The sequence below is a fragment of the Rana temporaria genome, chromosome 5 (assembly GCF_905171775.1).
Source record: "Rana temporaria chromosome 5, aRanTem1.1, whole genome shotgun sequence".
Classification (NCBI taxonomy): domain Eukaryota; kingdom Metazoa; phylum Chordata; class Amphibia; order Anura; family Ranidae; genus Rana; species Rana temporaria.
Genome location: NC_053493.1, coordinates 397,866,778 through 397,890,904, shown reverse-complemented (window position 1 = coordinate 397,890,904; position 24,127 = coordinate 397,866,778). Strand labels below are relative to the sequence as shown.

The 24,127-nt window shown below is 47.8% G+C and overlaps 1 protein-coding gene across 1 annotated transcript in view; it reads left to right on the top strand.

Annotated features, from left to right (window-relative positions):
* ASAP1 (ArfGAP with SH3 domain, ankyrin repeat and PH domain 1) overlaps positions 1–24,127 on the top strand; it is a 329,695-nt gene that overhangs the window by 280,938 nt on the left and 24,630 nt on the right. The window contains 4 exon segments of the mRNA XM_040354975.1: positions 2,123–2,208; positions 6,026–6,141; positions 16,405–16,472; positions 17,843–17,950. Of these exon segments, the coding sequence (XP_040210909.1) occupies positions 2,123–2,208; positions 6,026–6,141; positions 16,405–16,472; positions 17,843–17,950 (378 nt within the window).

Below are 24,127 nucleotides of genomic sequence, written 5' to 3'. Positions count from 1 at the left end.
GCCCATTAAATGCAGTGTCACCAGCGCCCATTAAATGCAGCCTCACCGGTGCCCATCTAATGCAGCCTCACCGGTGCCCATCTAATGCAGCCTCACCGGCGCCCATCAAATGCAGCGTCACCGGCGGCCATCAAATACAGCGTCACCGGCGCCCATCAAATACAGCGTCACCGGCGCCCATCAAATACAGCGTCACCGGCACCCATCAAATGCAGCGTCACCGGCGCCCATCAAATGCAGCGTCACCGGCGCCCATCAAATGCAGCGTCACCAGCGCCCATCAAATGCAGCGTCGCCAGCGCCCATCAATGCAGTGTGGGGGGGGGGGGGCATTTGGCAGATATTTTAATACACATACACATTTTAAAATTTAAAATGTCAATGATCATGAGCGGGGTTTAGGGATCAGGATACTCCAAAACGACACTAGCAATCAACAGGAGCACAATCTTCAACCTAAATCCTCATAAGTGCAGTTACACAAGAAGTTGTCATCACATATACAATATACAACAGTTTTTATTCACCATACCAGTGTCACCAGGTGACGATCTTGGGATCAGCAAACTTCTGACAATATGACCGGTGACCCTGTAATTGCTGCCTGTCCCTCGCTCGCATGATCAACTCTGCTGTACTGTGTAAGTGTTCCTGTTTGCTTCCTCTGTGTTCGTGCCTCTTCCAGGCTCCACCTGTCCCCCAAGCCCGGGAGCCGCTGCCAGGTGCAAGTGCCATGCTATATCCCATGATGCATCATCCATGTCCACTCCAGACACGGCCAGGAGAGGGGGGTGCGCTGTGCTGCTGGACACTGTAAGGAGGAGTGAGAGCGGCCTGTGGACGCAGAGAGGGGGGCGGCTGCCTGGTTTTGAACGGAGAGTGTAGAGGTGGATTGCTGGACACATGTGACACAGTGTTAGAGGTTTTGAGCAGAGAGCTCAAGCCACGCCGGGGGTGGGGTTCTCGGTGCTGCTGCTTGACATGTCAGGGTGGCTGCCTGGTGGATAGTGCAAGGTCTGTGGAGGACAGTACGGAACTCAGAGTATAATAACCAGCGGGTGGGCGCCCTAGGCGGTCGCCTATTCCGCCTAGTGGTAGCACTGGCCCTGGGAGGGGGTAGCCAGTGCCTGTTTTTTATCGATGCCCTGTCTCCACTTTCGTCTGACCTTGCCGCGACGAGGTATGTCAGAAGTTTGGGCCCCTCCTTCCCCTGCTGCTGGACTAGTAAGAGAGCGCAGTGCACTTTGCGCAGGCACAGTAGGGACCCAGCCGTAAAGCCACAAGGCTTCATACCCGGGTTCCCTTACAGGAAATGGCATCACCCAGGGATGGACTGGCCATTGGGACTACAGGGAGTTTCCCGGTGGGCCAATGGCTCAGTGGGCCGGCTTCAGTGACAGCAGACTGCCGCCCCTTCCGCTCCTCTGTCTCTCCCTTCCCACAGCGCTCACCTCCTCTCCCTCCCCGCAGCGCTCACCTGGGGGGAACAGAGAAGCAGGGGGAGGACCAGAGGAGCAGGGGGGGCGACAGAGGAGCATGGGGGAGGGGACAGACGGCTGACTCAACAGCTATGGCCTGGGCATTTCTCACTTCTGCCTAATCTTGTCCCAACTAATTTTTTTCCCCCGGGTGAAATAATGTCTAGCTTGCCCACTGGTACTGCCTATAAAAGTACCAGTTCCAGCCGTTCTGCTCTAATAAAGTAGAATGGCTAGTGGGTAGTGAAGGGGGAGAGTGGGCTTGGGTGGCCGGGGGGGGGGGGGGGGTGCGGTAGTTGTCCGGCCACCATGGGAGAGACCTGTCAAAGTGGGCCAGTCTGGATGAAGTCCAGGGCCAAATTTTTGTCCCAGTCCAGCCCTGGCATCACCCAACAACCGATGGAAACATCGGCTGCAGTGCCGACATTGCTGGATTCCAGGACAGGTTAAGTGTCGTAATATTAAAAGTCAGCAGCTTCAGTATGTGTAACTACCTATTTTAAATTTTTGGAGGGGGAGGCTGGAACACTGCTTTAATTACACATGAACTGACATCTCAGGGAAAGTTCTTGTCATGTTGTGAACAATGACCAATGTAATTTAAATATGTCGTTAAGAAAAATTATTGTTTTGTAAATTTGCAGGAGCCAGGTGAAACCGCTCTCCACTTTGCAGTGCGCACTGCTGACCAGACCTCCCTGCCCTTAGTTGACTTCATAGTACAAAACTGGTGAGGATTATTTTTTTTTATCATGTGTGTATACATGCACTCCTACATGTAGCATCAGTCTCATGTCTGAGGTTTTAAACATCACTACATTTTACGTTTTCTCCATATTTTCTGCATCATTAGTGGCTATACAGCTACAAAGATTTCATTTGTTATGATCCTTTTACTTCATTTGTGGTCATTGTATTACTTGCCCTACTTTATATTCTTTATATTTTTTAAACCGTGCTTACATTTTCTAAGTTATATTAAAATTACTGGGGATGTTAGACCTAAGCTGTGCAAGTTTTGCCCAAAAATTCAAGTGAAGGGGCAAAGGACTAGTCACTAGTATTGCCTTTATTGCAATATTGCAACAAGCTGTTTCCCCATTACTGGCTTGTTCTGCTCCTCCTGATGACTGAAATGGGAATCTTCAGAAGCAGCAAGAGAAATACAAATCCACCGAATGAAAGAAGCAGTGGAGATTCTTACAATGCAGATCATCAGGTACACCTTCCACTCCAGCAAGAAGAGCAGTGAGCAATGCAGGAGTGAGAATGCCAATTCGCCCGCTATTTTACACTGAAAGCCCTCTGGTGTCGACGGTAAAGCGTCGCTATTTTACTGTCGTTAAAATCGCCTGCAAAAAAGCGCCCATTGATTTCAATGGGCAGGGGCGCTTTAGGAGCAGTGTATTCACTGCTCCTAAAGACCTGCAAAGAAGCTGCTTGCAGGACTTTTTTTGATGTCCTGCCAGCGCAGCGCTCCAGTGTGAAAGCACTTGGGCTTTCACACTGGGTTTGCAGCTGAGGCTTTTTTTCATGCAAAAAATGCCTCAACTGCCGTCCCAGTGTGAAAGCCCAAGTGCTTGCATACTGGGGCCGTGTGCTTGCAGGACGTTAGAAAACATCCTGCAAGCAGCATCTTTGGGGCGGTTTGAGAGCAGTGTCCTCCACTGGGCCCTGCCCATGGAAATGCATGGGCAGCGGCACTGCACCGCGCTTTTAACCCCTTCTAGGGGCCACTAAAACTAGCGCGCTTTACCGCTACCGCCCCCACCCCAGTGTAAAGGGGCTCTAAAAGTTTGTCATGGTACACTCTTGTCAAGCTCTGCATGTTCCATTCAAACATATGCATCTGCTTTCAAAGGGAACACAAGAAAAAGAAAAGCAGGTCAAATGCAGCTTCAGAGCTGCCACTTGTACTGCCTAATTAAAGACAATGGGTTTTGCTGACCAGCATTTGACGTGTGTTCCAAATGCAAGAAAGCAACGCCCGTCGACATACAGTAACTCCTAAATCTAGTAAAGCTTGGATATACAGTAAACTATTTTATTTTGATTTTTTTCTTCAGATTTACCAAAATCATATAATATGAGGTCAAGCCTTTAAGGGGTTGTAAAGGTAAGTTTTTTTCACCTTAATGCATTCTATGCATTAAGGTGAAAAAACTCCCGACTATACCGGCCCCCCGTTATACTTACCTGACTTTTTTTTTGATGCCACAATGTAGAGAATAAGATTTCCTATCATCTGTGCCCAGTCTTGCCACACAGAGTTAATCCAGCTCTGAGCAATCCTCTTTTTATTGTTCAGGGAAATAAAACGGACTTCCAGATAAGTCCTTGCTTGAGTGACAGGTTATTTACATATCTCGTGCACTGCTTGCAGACATGCACAGCTTCTGTAAAAAGTGCTCAATTGACATCCCCCTCCCCTCTTCCCTCCAGCTCTATGTATATTCTGATGGCTGTTGCATTTTCTCATGGCACTGAACTGTGACTCACCCCATATTTTGAAAACATTTAATCAAAACACAGGGAAGGGGATGTGAATTGTGCACTTTTTTCAGAAGCAATGACTTTGGGTTTTATCTGGAAGTCTGTTGTATTTCACTGAACAATAAAAGAGGATTGCTCCGAGCTGGATTAACTCTGTGTGGCAAGACTGGGCACAGATGATGGGAAATCTTATACTCTACATTGTGACATCAAAAAGTGGGTTTACATCCACTTTAAAGCGGGAGTTCACCCATTTATTTATTTTTTGACCGTTTCCCCTTAGATTCCTGCTCGTTTTGTCTAGGGGAATCGGCTAGTTGTTTTAAAATATGAGCTGTACTTACCGTTTACGAGATGCATCTTCTCCGTCGCTTCCGGGTATGGGTCTTCGGGAGCGGGCGTTCCTTCTTGATTGACAGTCTTCCGAGAGGCTTCCGACGGTCGCATCCATCGCGTCACTAGTAGCCGAAAGAAGCCGAACGTCGGTGCGGCTCTATACTGCGCCCTGCGTACCGACGTTCGGCTTCTTTCGGAAAATCGTGACACGATGGATGCGACCGTCGGAAGCCTCTCGGAAGACTGTCAATCAAAATAGGAACGCCCGCTCCCGCAGCCCATACCCGGAAGCGACGGAGAAGATGCATCTCGTAAACCGTAAGTACTGCTCATATTTTAAAACAACTAGCCGATTCCCCTAGACAAAACGAGCAGGAATCTAAGGGGAAAAAGTATATTGTAGGGGTGAACCTCCGCTTTAAGACTAGCAGTCAGAGGCAGCAGTGCAATAGATAATCTCACACTGCAGATATACAGCCGAGTCTGTAGGTAAAGATGTGCCTAAGCACAGGAAGTGCATTGCTATTTTTAAGGGGGAATCCAATACCACATTTTTCAGGGTATTGCATAGTTTAGGTTAGATTTAAAACAGTAATAGACCCAAAAACGTAATATATTGCAGTTTACCAATCCTTAGATGTAATAACTGCATTCGGTTTTTTTTTTTTTTTAGTTTTTTTTTTTTTTTTTTTTAGTTTATTTTACCAAGTGATCCTGTAGCACACTTCCTTTTTTTGGGGTGTCTGCTTTCTGGATGAAGTGGAAAAGCAGAAACCATTAGCAAACACATGTAAATACATATACATGCATTTTTGGTGTGTTTTTGAATTTAGCAAGTAATCTCCCCCTTTAAAAACAAACACACAAAAGCCACATCAAAAATGCATGTAAAAATTTACAAAAACACGCTTCCAAAGCTCACATGATTATGCAGCAGCACTGGTGCATACCTCCCAACTTTTTGAGATGGGAATGAGGGACAACCTGTCAACGAAAGTATGTAGGCATAAGACACACCCCTTGGCACGCCCCCTTAAAGAAGAATTGTACAAAAAAACAAGATTGGTTAAACCCACAAGTGCTTTTTTTAAATCACTACTATTCCTATATTGGCTTATGGAATTTATAAATGCAGAAATTTAGAAATCTGATGAAAGGTTTAGGGCTGGAAAACCCTTTTGAGAGATAAAAAGTGCATTTATATACAACTATATAGATCAGACCAAAACGAGGGACAAATAAGGAGGAATGAGGACAGAGGGACATTGCTCCAAATCAGGGACCGTTGGGAGCTATGCTGGTGTGACCTAGGCTTACTATGAATTGATAACATGTAAAGGCTTTTAAATCTTGCAAATGGACAGTTTTGCGTGTCAGTTTTTAGCAATTTCACAGGCATGCAGAGTTTTCATGTATGGTATGGATTTACTTGACACGTTCTATTTTACCAAAAAATGTTATATTATAATGTGGTGTTTTTTTTTTTTGCACCTAAATTTTGTTACTGAAAATATGTAATTAAAATACAATTGCCACAAATATGATGCAACATAATTAATTGCAACTGATTTTATTCTACAGTATCTCTGCTTTGAAGGAATAAGGTTTAGGGTCGTTTTGTAGCAACAAAATGCAGATTTTAATATGTCCTGCTAGAAAAAGGGTTTTATATGCATGGTAATTTTGCTTTTGTCCTTTCTTTATATCTGTGTCTGTAGTGGAAACATAGATAAGCCGAACAGTAAAGGCAACACGGCTCTACAACTACTGCTGTATTTATAATAAGTTGAATGTTTGAAACTGCTTCTGAGGGGAAAACCAACTATTGACCTGGGTGAGTGCTGCCTTCTTATCTTTCAGTTATGTTTCAGTTAAGTTTGTAAAAAACAAATGCTGGATTATGGTCACGTCAGGGGGTCAAATCGAGATCACGATCTTTGAATGATTAATCGCGTAGCTCTAACTTGAATTTCTGTTATGAATTGCACAGAAACTATGGAGCTAATTATGTGCAGGAAGTAGTTAACAGGAAGGCGAGGGCACAGTGTTAACCTCCTGCTAGATGACTTCAGGTTGGCCCCTTTTGCAGATATAGCAAATTGTAAAGCATTACAAATAAGTGTCTATACTGTTTAAAATGTAGTAATACATTGGGGTTATTTACTAAGGGCAAATCTACTTTGAGTAAGTGAGAAACTTATATAGCGCAACACATGCGAACTAAATCGCCTCTTGCGCTACAAGTTCAAACTACAAGTGCACAGGGAGGGGCCGCCAAAAGGCAATATAACGTTTCGCCTTAGTGGCCCCTGGGCGGAAGGAGCAAGTGGGATGTCCCACTCCTCCTGAAGCCCCCACTCCCCCCCCCCCCAGAAAATTACATGCCAAATGTGGCATGTAAGGGGGCAAGGAGTGGATTAAGCGGAAATTCCACTTTTGGTGGAACTCCGCTTTAAATTAATGGTTTAGTTCCGCTTTGTGATTTACTTCTGCTCAGGGGCTCTGGGCTTTAGCAAAAATGGCAGCCTCCAGCAAGAAGAAACGGGAGCAATGCTGAAGGCAATTTACAGCACACACTCATTTTGGTGGCATAATTGGGACTCCTTCAATTTGTAGTGACTGCATGGAATCATTTGCGATGCACTTAGACCATATATACTCGAGTATAAGCCAAATTTTTCTGCCCCTTTTTTTAGGGTGAAAATTACCCCCTCAGCTTATACTCGAGTCATGTTTTAACTTACTTGTCTCCAGTGTGGTTTTGACAGTCACTCCATCTCCGTATCGCGGCGGGCACTCCCGATGTGTCCCGCTGTGATTATCTGCCGCTCGCTGTGTATTTCTCCCGCTGACAAAGCCGCCGCCGCCGTAACTCCCGCCCATGCCATGACACTGCTGTGCACTAGGATTGGCTGCTGGGACTGCCATGTCCCAGCAGCCAGTAATCACTGTGGCTCCTCCCGGCTTCCCGCCCGCATGTTTCTTAGATACTTCTGCAGCAGGCGGGGTCGGGAGATAAAACAGAGCGGAAGTGAGGCAAGAAATAAAGTACAGTACATTAATGTGGACACTCTGATTTTACATTGATGGGACACTCTGATTGGACACTGGGGACACACTGATAAAAGACTGATGGGGACACGCCAGAGTATCCCCGTCAGTGTTTTATCGGAGTGTCCCTGTCAGTGTTTTATCAGAGTGTCCCCATCAGTGTTAATTAATGTAATTTTATTGGCAACTATTTTTATTTTTGAAATTTACCGTACCAGTAGCTGCTGCATTTCCCACCCTCAGCTTATACGAGTCAATACGTTTTTCAATTTTTTTGTGGTAAAATTAGGTGCCTCGGCTTATACTAGAGTATATATCAGACCTGGGCAAACTACGGCCCGGCGGACCTTTTAATCCGGCCCCCGGGCAGTGTTGCCACCCCCCCCCCCCCGCCGCCGAAATTGCCGCCACTGCCACGTTAATCACCGCGGCGGGGAACATTACAGACAGCGTTCGTTTGAACAGCTGTTTTCCCCGCCGCGCATAGACACTCCCCCTTGGACGGATCTGTCCAATCGCGAGCAAGGGGGAGTCACATAGACACTCCCCCTTGCTCGCGATTGGACAGATCCGTCCAAGGGGGAGTGTCTATGCGCAGCGGGGAAAACCGCTGTTCAAACGAACGTTGTCTGTAATGTTCCCCGCCGCGGTGATAACAGTAGGTACGGGGGACAATGGCTGCTGTACGGGGGACAATGGCTGCTGTACGGGGGACAATGGCTGCTGTACGGGGGACAATGGCTGCTGTACGGGGGACAATGGCTGCTGTACGGGGGACATGGCTGCATTTGGGGACACATTTAAAAAAAAGTAGCGGTATTCGGTATCGGTGAGTACATAAAAAAAAGTGTCGGTACTTGTACTCAGTCCTAAAAAAGTGGTATCGGGACAACCCTAGTTGCCAACCGTCCGTAAAATTACGGACAGTACGTAAATAAAAGGCACTTTTTCCCTGTTCGTAAAAGTCCGTAATAAGGGAAATGTGCCCGTAAAAAGATCCGAATGTGAGCCGCAGCGCAGGCAGCGTCTAGTCCTCCTACATTATGCATAGCCTCGCCCTCTCTGACCGCCCAGCCCACCACCACCCGCCGCGCAGCCAATTATCAAAGCGCATTTTCGCGCTAACAACACTGCTGCCAGCCTATTCAAAAGAGCAGCGGGGGGAAACTGAGGAACATCGTAGAATGTGTGGACTCTGTGGAGAGCGGCACCGGCGGGATAGCACACAGCAGCAGATGTAGTGGACACACTGCAGACGCACCCCCACTGTGACGGAGTGGACTGAGTGAAGGCAGACGGAGACCGACCAGTGCGCCTGCCTGCCTGCCTGCTCTGCCCGCCCGACTGACTGACTGTAGCAGTCGGCCAGCCGCCATGCTGGTGCCCGGACCTGGAGTGGACCCTGGTCTCCACTCTCTTCGTTGGAGTAGGACTCCTCGCGACGCCTGCTGCCTGCCCTCAGTGCCACTGCCCTGGCCTTGTCTGGTGAGTCCTCCTCAGTCCAGCAGCAGAGTGTGAAGTGCTATCCTACCTAGACATCATCAGTATGCTGTGTCCTCCTCCTGTGCCCCTTTCACCTCTCCACAGGTCAGATCTGTGGAGAGGTGAAAGGGGCACAGGAGGAAGACGCAGCATACTGATGATGTGAAGAAGTGATTTGATAATTTATTTGCAGCCTCTGTGCCATGTCCCCAGCCTCTGTCCCCCTCCTGTGTCATGTCCCCAGCGTCTGTCCCCCTCCTGTGTCATGTCCCCAGCGTCTGTCCCCCTCCTGTGCCATGTCCCCAGCGTCTGTCCCCCTCCTGTGCCATGTCCCCAGCGTCTGTCCCCCTCCTGTGTCATGTCCCCAGCGTCTGTCCCCCTCCTGTGTCATGTCCCCAGCGTCTGTCCCCCTCCTGTGTCATGTCCCCAGCGTCTGTCCCCCTCCTGTGTCATGTCCCCAGCGTCTGTCCCCCTCCCGTGTCTTGTCCCCAGCGTCTGTCCCCCTCCTGTGTCGTGTCCCCAGCTCTGTCCCCCTCCTGTGTCATGTCCCCAGCCTCTGTCCCCCTCCTGTGTCATGTCCCCAGCCTCTGTCCCCCTCCTGTGTCATGTCCCCAGCCTCTGTCCCCCTCCTGTGTCATGTCCCCAGCCTCTGTCCCCCTCCTGTGTCATGTCCCCAGCCTCTGTCCCCCTCCTGTGTCATGTCCCCAGCCTCTGTCCCCCTCCTGTGTCATGTCCCCAGCCTCTGTCCCCCTCCTGTGTCATGTCCCCAGCCTCTGTCCCCCTCCTGTGTCATGTCCCCAGCCTCTGTCCCCCTCCTGTGTCATGTCCCCAGCCTCTGTCCCCCTCCTGTGTCATGTCCCCAGCCTCTGTCCCCCTCCTGTGTCATGTCCCCAGCCTCTGTCCCCCTCCTGTGTCATGTCCCCAGCCTCTGTCCCCCTCCTGTGTCATGTCCCCAGCCTCTGTCCCCCTCCTGTGTCATGTCCCCAGCCTCTGTCCCCCTCCTGTGTCATGTCCCCAGCCTCTGTCCCCCTCCTGTGTCATGTCCCCAGCCTCTGTCCCCCTCCTGTGTCATGTCCCCAGCCTCTGTCCCCCTCCTGTGTCATGTCCCCAGCCTCTGTCCCCCTCCTGTGTCATGTTCCCAGCCTCTGCCCCCCTCCTGTGCCATGTCCCCAGCCTCTGCCCCCCTCCTGTGCCATGTCCCCAGCCTCTGTCCCCCTCCTGTACCATGTCTATAACAAGTACTCGTACCAGTTGTCCAACAATGATATTTACTGCTTTTTATAAAGAAATACAATTGATTTTATGCAGTATTGAGTTTAGCCTTTTGGCCTGGCCCTCCAAAATATTTTTAGTTTCTCATGTGGCCCCATCGAAAAAATAATTGCCCACCCCTGGTATATATGGTATATGATCATTAGTCATGCTTTACTTGTATGTTTTTCTTTCTCGTACATCACGGGACACAGAGCAGCATATTCATTACTATGTGGGTTATATGGAGTACCTTCAGGTGATGGACACTGGCAATCTCAAACAGGAAGTGCCCCTCCCTATATAACCCCCTCCCATAGGAGGAGTACCTCAGTTTTTTCGCCAGTGTCTTAGGATTTGGTCATGGTTTAGCTTACCTCCACATCCTTGGGATTAAGGTGGGCTAACCGGTTCTGTCCAAAGGCCTCAGTGCTAAAGTGGTCAGCAACCGGACCCCAAACCATTGGGGTGTAGCCCATAATGCTTTCTGTTTAGAGAGCTGGACCCTGGGCCCAGAACTTAGAAACCTTTGGGGGCCTAATGTTTCTGTTGCCAGAGTGCTATATGGGCCCAGGACAGTGGATCCTTCATAGGAACCCAGGGCCTGAAGGTCTAGACGCCACCCACGGAGATGGGGGAAGATTGGACCTCTTGCTGTGCAAAAGTCCTGCGGCATGGAGCAGGTAAGTATTGGGGGAGCTTGCGGAACTTGGTTCTTAGCGGGTTCCCTACAGGGGGTGCACAGGGGGGACATGCCTGGGTATGCTCTGCATTGGCAAGGAATCACTATGTCTATGACAGAGACAGGATGATTCAAACTTTTTCCCCAGTAAGATGTGACCTCCCTGGTAAGTGTTGCTTAGCTGGGCTGCTGGCGCTAGGTGTGGGATCTCTGTGAGAGGGGAGCCTTTTTCCCATGCTAAAAAGGAGGTCTGTGACCTACCTAAAGGGCTTACCTGCCTGGGTGCCTGCGCTGCTCCGTCCTCCTCCATGTGTGATGGCCCCCGCCGACGGGCGCGCGTGCCCGAGATATAAACGATTTTCGCGCCGTTTTCGTGGTGGGGGCGCGTCCCTGTGGGCGGCGAATCACAAATAGAGGAAGGGGAGGCCCTTCCATTAGCTGCCAATACCTCAGTATCATCCTGAGCTAGAGCAGAGGAGGACACAGAGCGGAGCACGCCGAGGACACCCGGTGGCGAAAGGAAGGATTGCAGTCTTTTCTAAGGACTGTCAAACCTACAGATAGGTTTTCTTTTCCTTTTTCTCAGCAGATGGCTATTGGCAATACTTAGTGGGAGACAGTGTGGTTTATTTTCCTCTTCAAAAAAAAAAAAAAAAAAAAAAAAAGAGAAGAAGGGAAAGAACTGCTGATCTCCCTTCTCAGTTTGGGCGTTAGTCTCTATCGCTCCCAAACCGACAGATCCCCTTGGCTACGTCTGTGGCTGGGTGATAGCAGGTGTACCTCGGTATTGTACCATGGCTTCTGGGTCAGAGGGTACAAAGGGTGGGGATTCCCCCGCAAAATCCGAGGGCTCAGACACGGCTATCCCGCTGCTCTCCCCACAGGACATATCAGGGCACGCCTTGATGGGACCTGGGGGATCTGGTGCTGGGGCTGATCCAGGTCAGTCCAACCCCGGCTTTGTCACTGAGAGGGTTCTTGCTGTTTCTTTAGGTGAACTAGAGAAAAGAATGGCAAAAAGGATAGCTAAGGCTATATCGGGTAGAAAGCGGACTAGGTTTCCGTCACCCGAGCAGGAAGCCTCAGACACAGAGATCCTTTCCCTAGGGGAATTGGATAGACTTGACGCTTTGGACCAGGGTGGTTCAGAGATCGAGGATCTGGATACTGAGGGGTCTGGTTCAGCCTCCCAAGGGGAAAGTTTGTGGGTTCAGGCCTTAACGGACATGGTCCATGAGGCATTTAAGTTACCCATACCAGAACCTCAAGTATCGGCGGTTTCAGCTTTAGGCTCATTAAGAACGCCTCAAAGCAACGCAGTTTTCCCGATCCATCCTCTACTCGAGGAGGTCATGTTTCAGGATTGGATTAAGCCAGATAGAGTCTTTTTACCACCTAAAAAATTCTCTGTTTTATATCCTATGGAGGAGAAATTCTCCAAAAGGTGGGCGCCCCCGGCGGTGGACGCAGCCATCTCCTATGTGAACAAATCTTTAATTTGTCCGGTGGAAAACGTACAGGTGTTTAAGGATCCGGTTGATAAACGCTTGGAAACATTACTGAAAGCCTCCTTTACTTCAGCAGGGGCGATAGTTCAGCCCGCTGTGGCTGCTATTGGAATTACCCAAGCATTATCAGATAAGACTAAGCAAATGCTTAAACTTATCCCTGCCCAGCAGGCAGAGGAATTTTCGGATATACCAAGGGCTATACGCTTTACGGTGGATGCTATCAAGGACTCCATCCAGCAGGCATCACGTTTATCCTTATTTCTAATCCATATGAGAAGGCTCTTATGGTTGAAGAGTTGGGAGGCTGAGCCCCCATGCAAAAAACTCCTGGTAGGGTTTCCCTTCCATGGAGGACGACTCTTCGGAGAAGATCTGGATAGATATATTCAGACTATATCAAGCGGCAAAAGCACTCTCTTGCCAGTCAAGAAGAAAGCCTGAGGGCCCGCGTTTAAGCACCAGCCCTCCCCGGGACAGGGGCCCTCTAATACCAGACAGTATCGACGGCCTCCTGCAAGATCAGGCTTTAACAATAAGCCACAAGGCCAAGCCACTGGGGGCAAGAAGCAGTGGTACCGCAAGCCTGCGAAGCCAGCCCCCAAGTCGGCCTTATGAAGGGGCGCCCCCACCCACGATGGTGGGGGGAAGGCTACGTCTCTTTGCAGAAGTTTGGGAAGCCAGCATTCCCGACTGCTGGGTACCGTCTTCCGTGGCCACGGGCTACAAACTAGAATTTTCAAAATTCCCTCCTCCTCATTACCAGGAGTCAAGAGTACCAGGTGACCCTGTGAAGAGAGCCGCATTGATGGCGGCATTGAATCATCTACTATGCCAGAAGGTGATAGTAGAAGTACCAGTCCGGGAACAGGGATTGGGGTTCTACTCCAACCTGTTTATTATCCCAAAGCCCAACGGCGATGTCAGGCCAATCTTGGACTTAAAGGGAGTAAATGCGTACCTAAAGGTCCGCTCATTCCGGATGGAAACTATTCGGTCAGCTGTCGCCGTGCTCCAGAAGGACGACTTCATGGCGTCCATAGACATAAAGGATGCTTACCTTCATGTGCCAATTTTTCAGCCACATCAAGTATTTCTACGCTTCGCGGTGGCTCAGCGTCATTTCCAATTTGTGGCGCTCCCCTTCGGGTTGGCTACGGCCCCCCGGGTATTCACGAAGGTCCTAGCCCCAATCCTAGCCAATCTAAGGACCCAAGGGGTCACGGTCCTGGCTTACCTGGACGACCTTTTGGTCGTAGACCACTCGTCTCCTGGCCTGGAACGAGCAGTGGCCCTCACGGTTCAGTACCTCGAGAGGTTCGGCTGGGTCCTAAATCGAGACAAGTCAGCATTCCTGCCCACAAGGCAGCTGGAATATCTCGGCATGAGATTGGATACAGAACAACAAAAGGTGTTCCTACCCCTATTAAAGGTCAAGGCCATCAAAGAGCTAATACAAATAGTTCTAAGAAAGAAAAGGCCAACTGTTCGCCTATGTATGCGACTACTAGGCAAGATGGTGGCCACATTCGAGGCGGTTCCGTACGCTCAGAGCCACACTCGCATCCTGCAGGCAGCCATCCTGTCAGCATGGAGCAAGAGGCCTCAGGCCTTAGAAATTCCTTTGCCACTCTCACCAAGAGTGCGGCAAAGTCTATCTTGGTGGTTAAACCCTCAGAATCTCCTGAAGGGAAAGACTTTCAGTCCTGTGACCTGGAAAATAGTAACCACAGACGCCAGCCTGATTGGCTGGGGAGCAATGTTGGATGGTTGCACTCTCCAGGGCACTTGGGCAGCGGCAGAGAAGCAGTTGCCCATCAATATCTTGGAGCTCAGAGCTGCTCGACTAGCCCTCAGGGCTTGGACGTCCAAACTGCAGGGGTTCCCGGTGAGAATACAATCGGACAATGCCACGGCGGAGGCATACATAAATCACCAAGGGGGAACCAAGAGTCAAGCCGCTCAGAGAGAAGTGAGCTTGATTTTCTTGTGGGCAGAAGCCCATGTGCCCTGCATATCGGCTATATTCATTCCCGGAGTGGACAACCTACAGGCGGACTTCTTAAGTCGCCAGACTCTGTTGCCGGGGGAGTGGTCTCTGCATCCACAGGTCTTTCAGACACTCTGCCAGAAATGGGGAGTGCCGGACGTGGATATCATGGCATCGAGACTGAACAAGAAGCTAGACAGGTTCATGTCCCGCACAAGGGATCCCAGGGCCTGCGGAACCGATGCGTTAGTTTGCCCTTGGCATCAGTTCAAACTTCTTTATGCATTTCCCCCGCTCCAGTTACTACCCCGCCTGCTGCGCAGGATCAGGGTGGAGCACATACCAGTTATCCTGGTAGCTCCAGCATGGCCCAGAAGGGCATGGTATTCACTAATCCTAAAGATGGTAGTGGGAGACCCTTGGACTCTTCCTCTACGGCCAGACCTGCTATCGCAAGGTCCGATCCTCCACCCTGCCTTACGGCATCTAAATTTGACGGCCTGGAAGCTGAATCCCTGATTCTCAGGGGTAGAGGTCTGTCTCAGAGAGTAATCTCTACCCTAATCAGAGCCAGGAAACCGGTCTCTAGGGTGATTTATTACAGGGTCTGGAAGGCCTATGTAGGCTGGTGTGAGTCCAAGCGATGGCTTTCTCGGAAGTTTACCATCGATAGAGTATTACGTTTTCTCCAGCTAGGAGTGGATAGAGGACTGGCATTAAGCACAATCAAAGGACAGATTTCAGCTTTGTCAGTATGGTTTCAGCGGCCGCTGGCCACCCACTCGCTGGTTAAGACCTTCATGCAGGGGGTCTTACGTATTAATCCTCCAGTTAAATCCCCGCTTTGTCCGTGGGATTTAAATCTTGTTCTGTCAAGTTTACAGAAACAACCTTTTGAGCCGTTGGCTGAAATTCCTTTGGTTTTACTGACAAGGAAGTTAGTATTTTTGGTCGCCATGGTTTCCGCCAGAAGAGTATCGGAACTGGCAGCCTTATCCTGTAAGGAACCATATCTTATTTTACATAAGGACAAGGTCGTTCTCCGCCCTCATCCTTCCTTCCTACCAAAGGTTATATCCAGTTTTCATCTAAACCAGGATTTGGTATTACCATCCTTCTTCCCTAAACCTACTTCCAGAAAGGAAGGGTTGCTGCATACCTTGGATATTGTTAGGGCCATGAAGGCCTATCTTAAGGCTACAGAGAAGATCCGGAAAACAGATGTGTTGTTCATTTTACCGGATGGACCCAAGAAGGGGCAGGCAGCTGCAAAGTCCACCATCTCAAAGTGGATTAAACAGTTAATCACTCAGGCCTACGGCTTGAAGGGGTTGCCTCCTCCGTTATCATTAAAGGCTCATTCTACTAGGGCCATGGGCGCCTCCTGGGCAGCACACCACCAGATCTCTATGGCTCAAGTTTGCAAGGCGGCAACCTGGTCTTCTGTCCACACGTTTACAAAATTCTACCAGTTGGACGTAAGAAGGAATACTGATACAGCCTTTGGGCAGGCAGTGCTGCAGGCTGCAGTTTGAGACCCTCGATTTCCGGGGGCTCCCTTTTGAGTAAAATTTAAAATTATTTTTTCTCAACCAAGTTGGATTTATTATGATTTGAGTATATCTCTAAATTAAATCCTTTTGTCTTGGGAAGATGTTCTCCCTCCCCTCGTAAGCATTGCTTTGGGACATCCCACATAGTAATGAATATGCTGCTCTGTGTCCCGTGATGTACGAGAAAGAAAAAGGGATTTTTAATACAGCTTACCTGTAAAATCCTTTTCTTGGAGTACATCACGGGACACAGAGCTCCCACCCCTCTTTTGGGGACCATTTTGGGAGGCATACTGCTTGCTACAAAACTGAGGTACTCCTCCTATGGGAGGGGGTTATATAGGGAGGGGCACTTCCTGTTTGAGATTGCCAGTGTCCATCACCTGAAGGTACTCCATATAACCCACATAGTAATGAATATGCTGCTCTGTGTCCCGTGATGTACTCCAAAAAAAGGATTTTACAGGTAAGCTGTATTAAAAATCCCTTTTTTTACTTGTTTATATGAGTTCTAGTTTGCTCACTATGTCAGACAGATTTGGAAAGTTGTAGCAATTGTATGTCTGCTTTTCTCTTGTAGTAAACCAGCTGGGGGAAACCGCTTTCGACACTGCAAAGAGATTAAAAGCAAGCCAGTGTGAGGAGCTGGTGAGTGACTGCGTTCTGACCGTTTTAGTATAATGAAAATTGGTACAATCAGCGTTATCCAATAACAGCCAATCAATATTCAGCTGTCGATCTGTCCTGTCTGGTCCATTACATGGCATTACTGGACATGCTTTAAACCATGTTTTTGTGCATATAAATTAAGGCAGTCCATTAATTTGGAATGGGCTGCCAATATACCTCAACAACCTTTTTTGTAATACGGAGTGTGAGCTGCATTTCCAATCACTGTAGATGTGCCATAGGGCTCATGCACACTGCAGCTCAAGAAAAAAGCTACTTTTACAGGCATTTGAGCTTTTATTTCAGCTTGTAGAAGCTTCTACTTTTGTTGCCTTTTTTGAGCATAACCCCACGTGAGGCCTCGCTCCTGAGCCGCACTGTGTACATCTATTGACATACACAACATGACTTGGTCCTGACCCTTCTATCCCATCACTGGATTTTTTTTTGACAGCAGAAGGAGCGAATGGAGTCCAATGAGGTGGGAGGGAGAGAACAGTGCCTCTTCTCTCGGGATCAGCGCCGGACCGAGATTGGGCTCAGGTAAGTATTTAGCGGGGGTAGGGGGGACACTTTAATGCAGAGAATGCATGAAAGTAAAAAAACTTTAGCCTTTACAACCACTTTCAATAAACGGTATGCCTTCAATTTTAACGCTCCTAAATCCACTGTCTTTAACCCTTTCGTCGCCCGGAACGGCGGGGCGTATTGCACACATATTACAGCCACTGGGTTTGTGTGTGAATCTGACAGGCAGACTCCTGCCTGTCAGTTGAGAGTGTTTGGCCGGCGCCGCTGCTGCCCGAATCGCTCCCACACACCACTGGTACTGCCATGCTTACCGGGCTCCGCTTGCCCATTGGCGGGCCCAGAACAGTCATAGTGGGTGTGCATGGCTTTGCAGCGACCCTGAAAGCGACGTCTCTGATGTCACTCCTGGGTCATGTTCTCGGTGTCCTTGGCTCGCTTTGCCGGTGTAGGATCAAAGGGCGATCAAAGGGTTAAATGTGTGCCTAACCAGTGTATGTTTTTATTATGTGCTGTTTTTACTAAGGGATGTGCTGAAAAATAATCCAGCACATCCCTGCTGACAGGAAAGAGCTATGCCTTGTTTACTATAGGCAGAGCCCTGTTCTTAGTTCCTGCTTGCCGATCAGCAGGTGTTGGCGGCCTCATTCATTGGCCGGCAACCGCTGGTCGCTTTCTGCTGTGACTAATCTGGAAGTGCCGGATCACGTACTAGATACGTGATCTGGCACAGGAGAGCCACTATGCCGCTGTATAATGCCATTGTATAGTTAGCAAGTGGTTCTAGGGACAACTGTCATTGTTTGTTTTATCTTTTACAGCTTTCCCAAGCCATGGCTGGTAAGCTGAATCCACACACCCATGTAGAGTATGACTGGAACCTGCGTCAAGAAGAAATTGATGAGAGTGATGATGATTTAGATGACAAGGTGAGATTTACAAGTTTAGGTGTCTGTCTTACATGCATATATTTTTTATTTAAGTAATGATTAAAGGGGTTGTAAACGTAAATGCTTTTTCACCTTAATTCATCCTATGCATGAATGTGAAAAAACATCCGACAGTACCAGAAGCCAAACCTCGACCCAAAGAACCCAAACCACCGTCGACCTATAACAGGTCTTAGCGTCTTCTCCAAGATCATGGAGAAAGTTGTAGTGCAACAGCTACAACAGCATTTAGACACCCAAAAACTACTGGACCCACTACAATCGGGTTTCCGGCCAGGTCACGGCACGGAAACAGCACTTCTCAAAATATGGGATGACGGTCTCAAAGCAGCAGACGAAGGAGAATCTTGTCTTCTGATACTGCTAGGCCTTAGTGCGGCGTTTTACACAGTAGATCACAAAATCTCGCTGACTCGGCTCACAGAAGTAGCCAGAGTCGCCGCAGACTCAGATCTACCCTAGTTCTCATCATTTCTTGAAAATCGATCCCAGATAGTGAAACTAGGACCTTTCACTTCAGAAGCGCGTACTCTGACATGTGGAGTCCCTCATGGGTCCCCCCTGTCGCCCGTGTTATTCAATATTTACCTTCGACCACTCCTCAAAATTATCAGTAACCAGGATCTACTCTACTATTCCTGCGCCGATGATACTCAGCTCTACTTTCGTATAAACAACAAAAAGGACCATTACCTCGGATTAGAAAAATCCCTCACTTTGATGGACAACTGGATGACGGAGAGTCACCTCAAACTCAATGGATCAAAAACAGAACTCCTCCTGATCCATGCAAACACAAAGAGATCGACCAGGACGACATGGTCGCCCCCGCCGATATTTGGACAGACCATTACCCCCAGCATCAAAGTCAAAAGTCTAGGAGTCCTTTTTGACACCGACATGACAATGGATGCTCAAATTGGGTCAGTAGTCAGCGGGTCTCATCATCTCCTGCGTCTACTAAGAAGACTCGTGCCCTTCATTCCGAAAAAAGACACCGCAGTAGTACTGGGATCGCTAATCAACTCCAAGCTCGACTATGCCTAGGTCTCCCAAAAAAGCAGATTGCTTGTCTGCAAGTCGTCCAGAACACGGCAGCGCGACTGGTAACAGGCAAAAAACCCTAGGAATCAATTTCCCTCACCCTGAGGTCCCTCCATTGGCTGCCCGTCAAGGACTGAATCACATTCAAGGCCCTCTGCCTGACGCACAAGTGTGTACAAGGCATCGCCCCCCAATATCTATGTGAGAAAATAAAATACCACAACCCCAATCGCGTTCTCCGATCAGCTAACCAAAATCTACTACAAATCCCCAAGGCCCCTTACAAGAGCAAAGGAGAACGAAGATTTGCAGTCCAAGGACCTCGACTGTGGAACTCACTACCAACTCATATACGAACGGAAGAGAATCGCCAGGCCTTCAGAAAAAAACTCAAGACCCATGTTTTCTGAAGGCTAAATAGAAGGAAAATGGATGCCAAGCGTCTTGAGGCGATTCAGTTCGCATTTGTAGCGCTTTATAAGTTATTCAATATTTACCTTCGACCACTCCTCAAAATTATCAGTAACCAGGATCTACTCTACTATTCCTGCGCCGATGATACTCAGCTCTACTTTCGTATAAACAACAAAAAGGACCATTACCTCGGATTAGAAAAATCCCTCACTTTGATGGACAACTGGATGACGGAGAGTCACCTCAAACTCACTCACGCGAAACGAGCTGCACAGTGGAGGCAAGTATAATATGTTTGTTATTTAAAAAAAAAAAAAAATTTAACTTTACAACCCCTTTAAGAGGCTGTGCCTGTGATGAGGAATAATACAGTCTAATCTCACAATATCTAGAAAATTGCCGTCATAGAAAGAATTGTTCCCACCACTATAAGACTGAAAGGGGTTGTAAAGGATACAAACTTGGTCTTCTGGGGTCCCCCGGCGGCTGTCTCGGCTCCTCCCCATACGAACTAACCCCGTTCATAGGATCTCTCTCCAATGGGGGTTAGTTCTTGTGGGCATGCTCCCGTGATACAGCCGGCGGCCATAGCTGCTCACTGTATCACTTGGCCCTGCAGCCCCAACCCCCCCCCCCGGCGTGCCACATCATTGGATGCCAATGGCTGCACTGCTATCAATCCGTCCACTGTAGCCTATCAACGGGCAGACTGAGCGGAGAAGAGGATGTTGGGGGTGAGCACAGCAGGTGAATGGGCTCAGGTACGTAAAACGGGGGGGCGTAACGGTCAGATGTTTTTTCACCTTAATGCATAGAATGCATTAGGGGGAAAAAACATGAACCTTTACAACTCCTTGAAGGATTAGTCCACCAAAAAATCACATTTCATTGGAAAAGCTAGTTGCTTGTATTTAATGCTAACCTTCTGAACTGAATGTGTATGTCAGTGCAAAATGTAAAAGAAAAGTACATCTTTTCAATACTTGCACATTTCCCCAAATGTTTTTTTATTTTAAAAACTCAGTGCAGAAAAATACCTGTTAATCTGTCATAAAATCTAGTAAGCTCCTAACTTCCAGTTTCGACTGACAATACAGTGCATTTGCTGCACTGAAATCTCAACAAGCAAAACAATGCCACCTTGACTTCCAAGAGCCTGCATACACACTGGGGGGAGATGTACTAAAACTGGAAAGTGCAAAATCTGATGCAGCTCTGCAGAAAAACCCATCAGCTTCCAGGTTTTAGCCCAGGTTCGCACTGGGCTGCGGGAGTGAAGCCGTGCGAGTTCAGCTGAACTTGCACGATTTCACTCCCGCTGGCAGTCCCAATTTCGGCCGCGATTTCAGAGACATCTGTGCAGATTTCTGCACAGATGTCAATGTAAATCGCGGCCCGAAATCGCAAAAGGTAGTACAGGAACTACTTTTTGAAATCGGTGCAGCGCTGCAGATGCGGCGTCGCACCGATTAGGACGGTGCAAATGCCGCCGATTTGAGATTTGAGACGCATCTCAAATCGTACCAGTGTGAACCAGGCCTGTTGGTAAAAGATTAATTGAACAAGCTGAAGTTAGAAGCTGATTGGCTACCATGCACAGCTGCACCAGATTCTGAGTGCTCCAGTTTTAGTAAATCTCCCCCAACTTGTCTAGGGAAAATGGCACTTGAATGCCTTCATCAGTAGATACTGAGTTGCTCACAGCTGCAAGAATTTTGATGATGTCATGGGGAGTAATAAACACTGTTTATCACTACAGGAACAAGGTACAATAAAAAAAAAAAAAATGCTGCGGCATGATCTAGAAGGGGATGTTTGGGGGTAGATTTTTGTTCCTACCTGGAAATACACTGTAATACTTCAAATTGTGTCCAGGAATATGTATGCAGATTGGAAATTCACTTCACTGGCTACATACTTCTTCCAGGTCAAGTGAATGTGTTGAAGCCAGAACAACTGGCATTTTCAGTAGGAGGTCAACAGTGACGGTCCTTAATATTTCCTTAAAGAGGAACTGCAGACTGCTCATGTAATTTGTAATAAAAACATCTTTGCCATTCTGAAGCTTCCCTCCAACCACTTTGCATATTATTTTATATATACTGCGATTCTGTACTTGCCAAATATGCTGCAGAAATCTCCCTCCACTGAGTCTGGCTGCAGCCATTTTAACTGTGGGCAGCTGAAGCTGCTGCCTGTTCACTTCCTGGATTAACACAGACAGAGGCACGCCTCCAGCTCTCCTGCCCTCATTTACCCACTTATGACCCACTTAGGACTCACCCCGCCCCCCTCCCTTCCTGGCAAACGTTCACAAGAGTGAGAGAGAACTGTGTATGATGTCATAAGCCTAGGCTAATGACCAGACAAGAAACAGGAAGTGGGCTGTATAAGGTATTTACTGGCAGAAACAAAATGTTTTACTATCCAAAGTTAAAACAACAAGGGCAGAGGATTATATAGATGGAAAGATGAAAAAATTACCGAATTTCCACTTTAATGACAGGTTTTATTCAACCTCTTGGCACCTGCCACACGCAAATATGCGGCCTTTCGGCGGGTGGACCTTGGCGCAGAGCAGTCGCATATTTGCCCGCATTAGTGCAAATACAGCTGTGCAGAGAGGTAGCGCGCTCCGGGCAGTTTCCGACGGCTAACGGAAAGCTCCCTATCGCAAGTACCAATCACGGCGGTCACATTATAAGCCCCGCCGCTCGGCATCCTAATTCTCTCAAAGGTCCTGGAAGTGCAAGCTCCAAGTGTTTTTTTCCCTTGAAGCCTATAAAAAGTTTGATAAAGGTCTCCCTTGATCACAAGGAATAAGGGAATATCATAAGGTACTTTTTTTGGGGGATTTTTACTTAACCTCTTGCCCACGGCCCCATGTCCAAAAGACGTCCTCTTTTTAAAGATGGATATCTTGGTAACGGCAGCAGCTGCTGCCACAACAGAGGTATCCATCTGTTCAGTGGGCGGTCCTGTACACGATAACGGCAGTCTCCGCGGCGAGATCGCCGTTATCGGTGGTGGGAGGGCCCCTCCTGCCGCTCTCCCGCGCCCGCCGCTTACCGGAGCCGCCGGTAGCGGCGGAGGCGATCGGGTGCGTTCGGCAGCTGACTGGGGTTGTGAGTGAGGGAAAAATGTCCTTCGCCCGTCCCCATAGCTCTGCTGGGCGGAAGTGACGTCAAAACGTCAGTCCCGCCCAGCGTCTTAAAGAAACATTTTTTTTTTTTGTCATTTGAAAAAATTAGTTTCAATTTTTTTTTTTTTTTTTGCATTTAAGTCTAAATATGACATGTGAGGTCTTTTTGACCCCAGATCTCATATTTAAGAGGACCTGTCATGCTTTTTTCTATTACAAGGGATGTTTACATTCCTTGTAATAGGAATAAAAGTGATAATTTTTTTTTTTATTTCAGTTTAAAAAATGATTAACTAAATAAAATTAAATAAGAAAACAAAAAAAACATTTTTTTAAAGCGCCCCGTCCCGACGAGCTCGCGCACAGAAGCGAACGCATACGCGAGTAGCGCCCGCATATGAAAACTGTGTTCAAACCACACAAGTGAGGTATCGCCGCGATCGTTAGAGCGAGAGCAATAATTTATTGTTGTCTTATTTTTTAATTCAAAAAAGTGATTTTTTCCCCAAAAAAGTGCGCTTGTAAGACCGCTGCGCAAATACGGTGTGACAAAAAGTATTGCAATGGCTGCCATTTTATTCTCTAGGGTGTTAGAAAAAAATATATAATGTTTGGGGGTTTTAAGTAATTTTCTAGCAAAAAAAACTGTTTTAGTCTCGTAAACACCGAATCTGAAAAACAAGCCCGGTGGGAAAGAGGTTAAAGGAGTTGTAAAGGAAAAAAAAATTAGGTAGACAGACAGAATAGTGTAATGATTCTGTTAAAAAACGACTAAATACCTATTAAATCCCTTCATCTATATCACCTCCGGCGTTCTAGTTTCTGTTCTCTCACTCACTTCCTGGTTTGCGCCTCTCGTTCATGTAAGAACTACATTTCCCATTATGAATTGCGGCACGCCCAGTAATTCACACCTCCTTGAAGTCTCTAACACGTAGAGAGCGTCCTGCCGCACAGATGTAGTTCCCAGGAGGGGGTGAGCACGTCACTGACCACCGCAGTAAAGCCTCCCTTCACGGTGGTCAGTAAAATCCGACAAGCAGGAAGTGAACAGAACAGAGAAGAAATGGAGCATCTTCTGAGCAAAAACGAACAATGAGCAAGTAAAAGAGAAATGTCTGCAGGTAAATGATGCTTATTATGAAAAAAAAAATTCCTTTACAACCCCTTTAAGTAATTACCATATATAGGGCCAAAAACTGCCAATCATGAGCAGTCCAAGCCCAAACAGCCACCCTGGAAGAGGGTGAAAGGGTGGCTGTTTGGGCTTGGACTGCTCATGATATGTCTATGTATGTATATGTCATTTATACAACCACCAGAATTGTGAAACCTTCTACTTTTTAATGAATATTGACTATACAGTGCCTTGCGAAAGTATTCGCCCCCCTTGAACTTTGCGACCTTTTGCCACATTTCAGGCTTCAAATATAAAGATATAAAACTGTCATTTTTTTTTTTTTTGAAGAATCAACAACAAGTGGGACACAATCATGAAGTGGAACGAAATTTATTGGATATTTCAAACTTTTTTTAACAAATAAAAAACTGAAAAA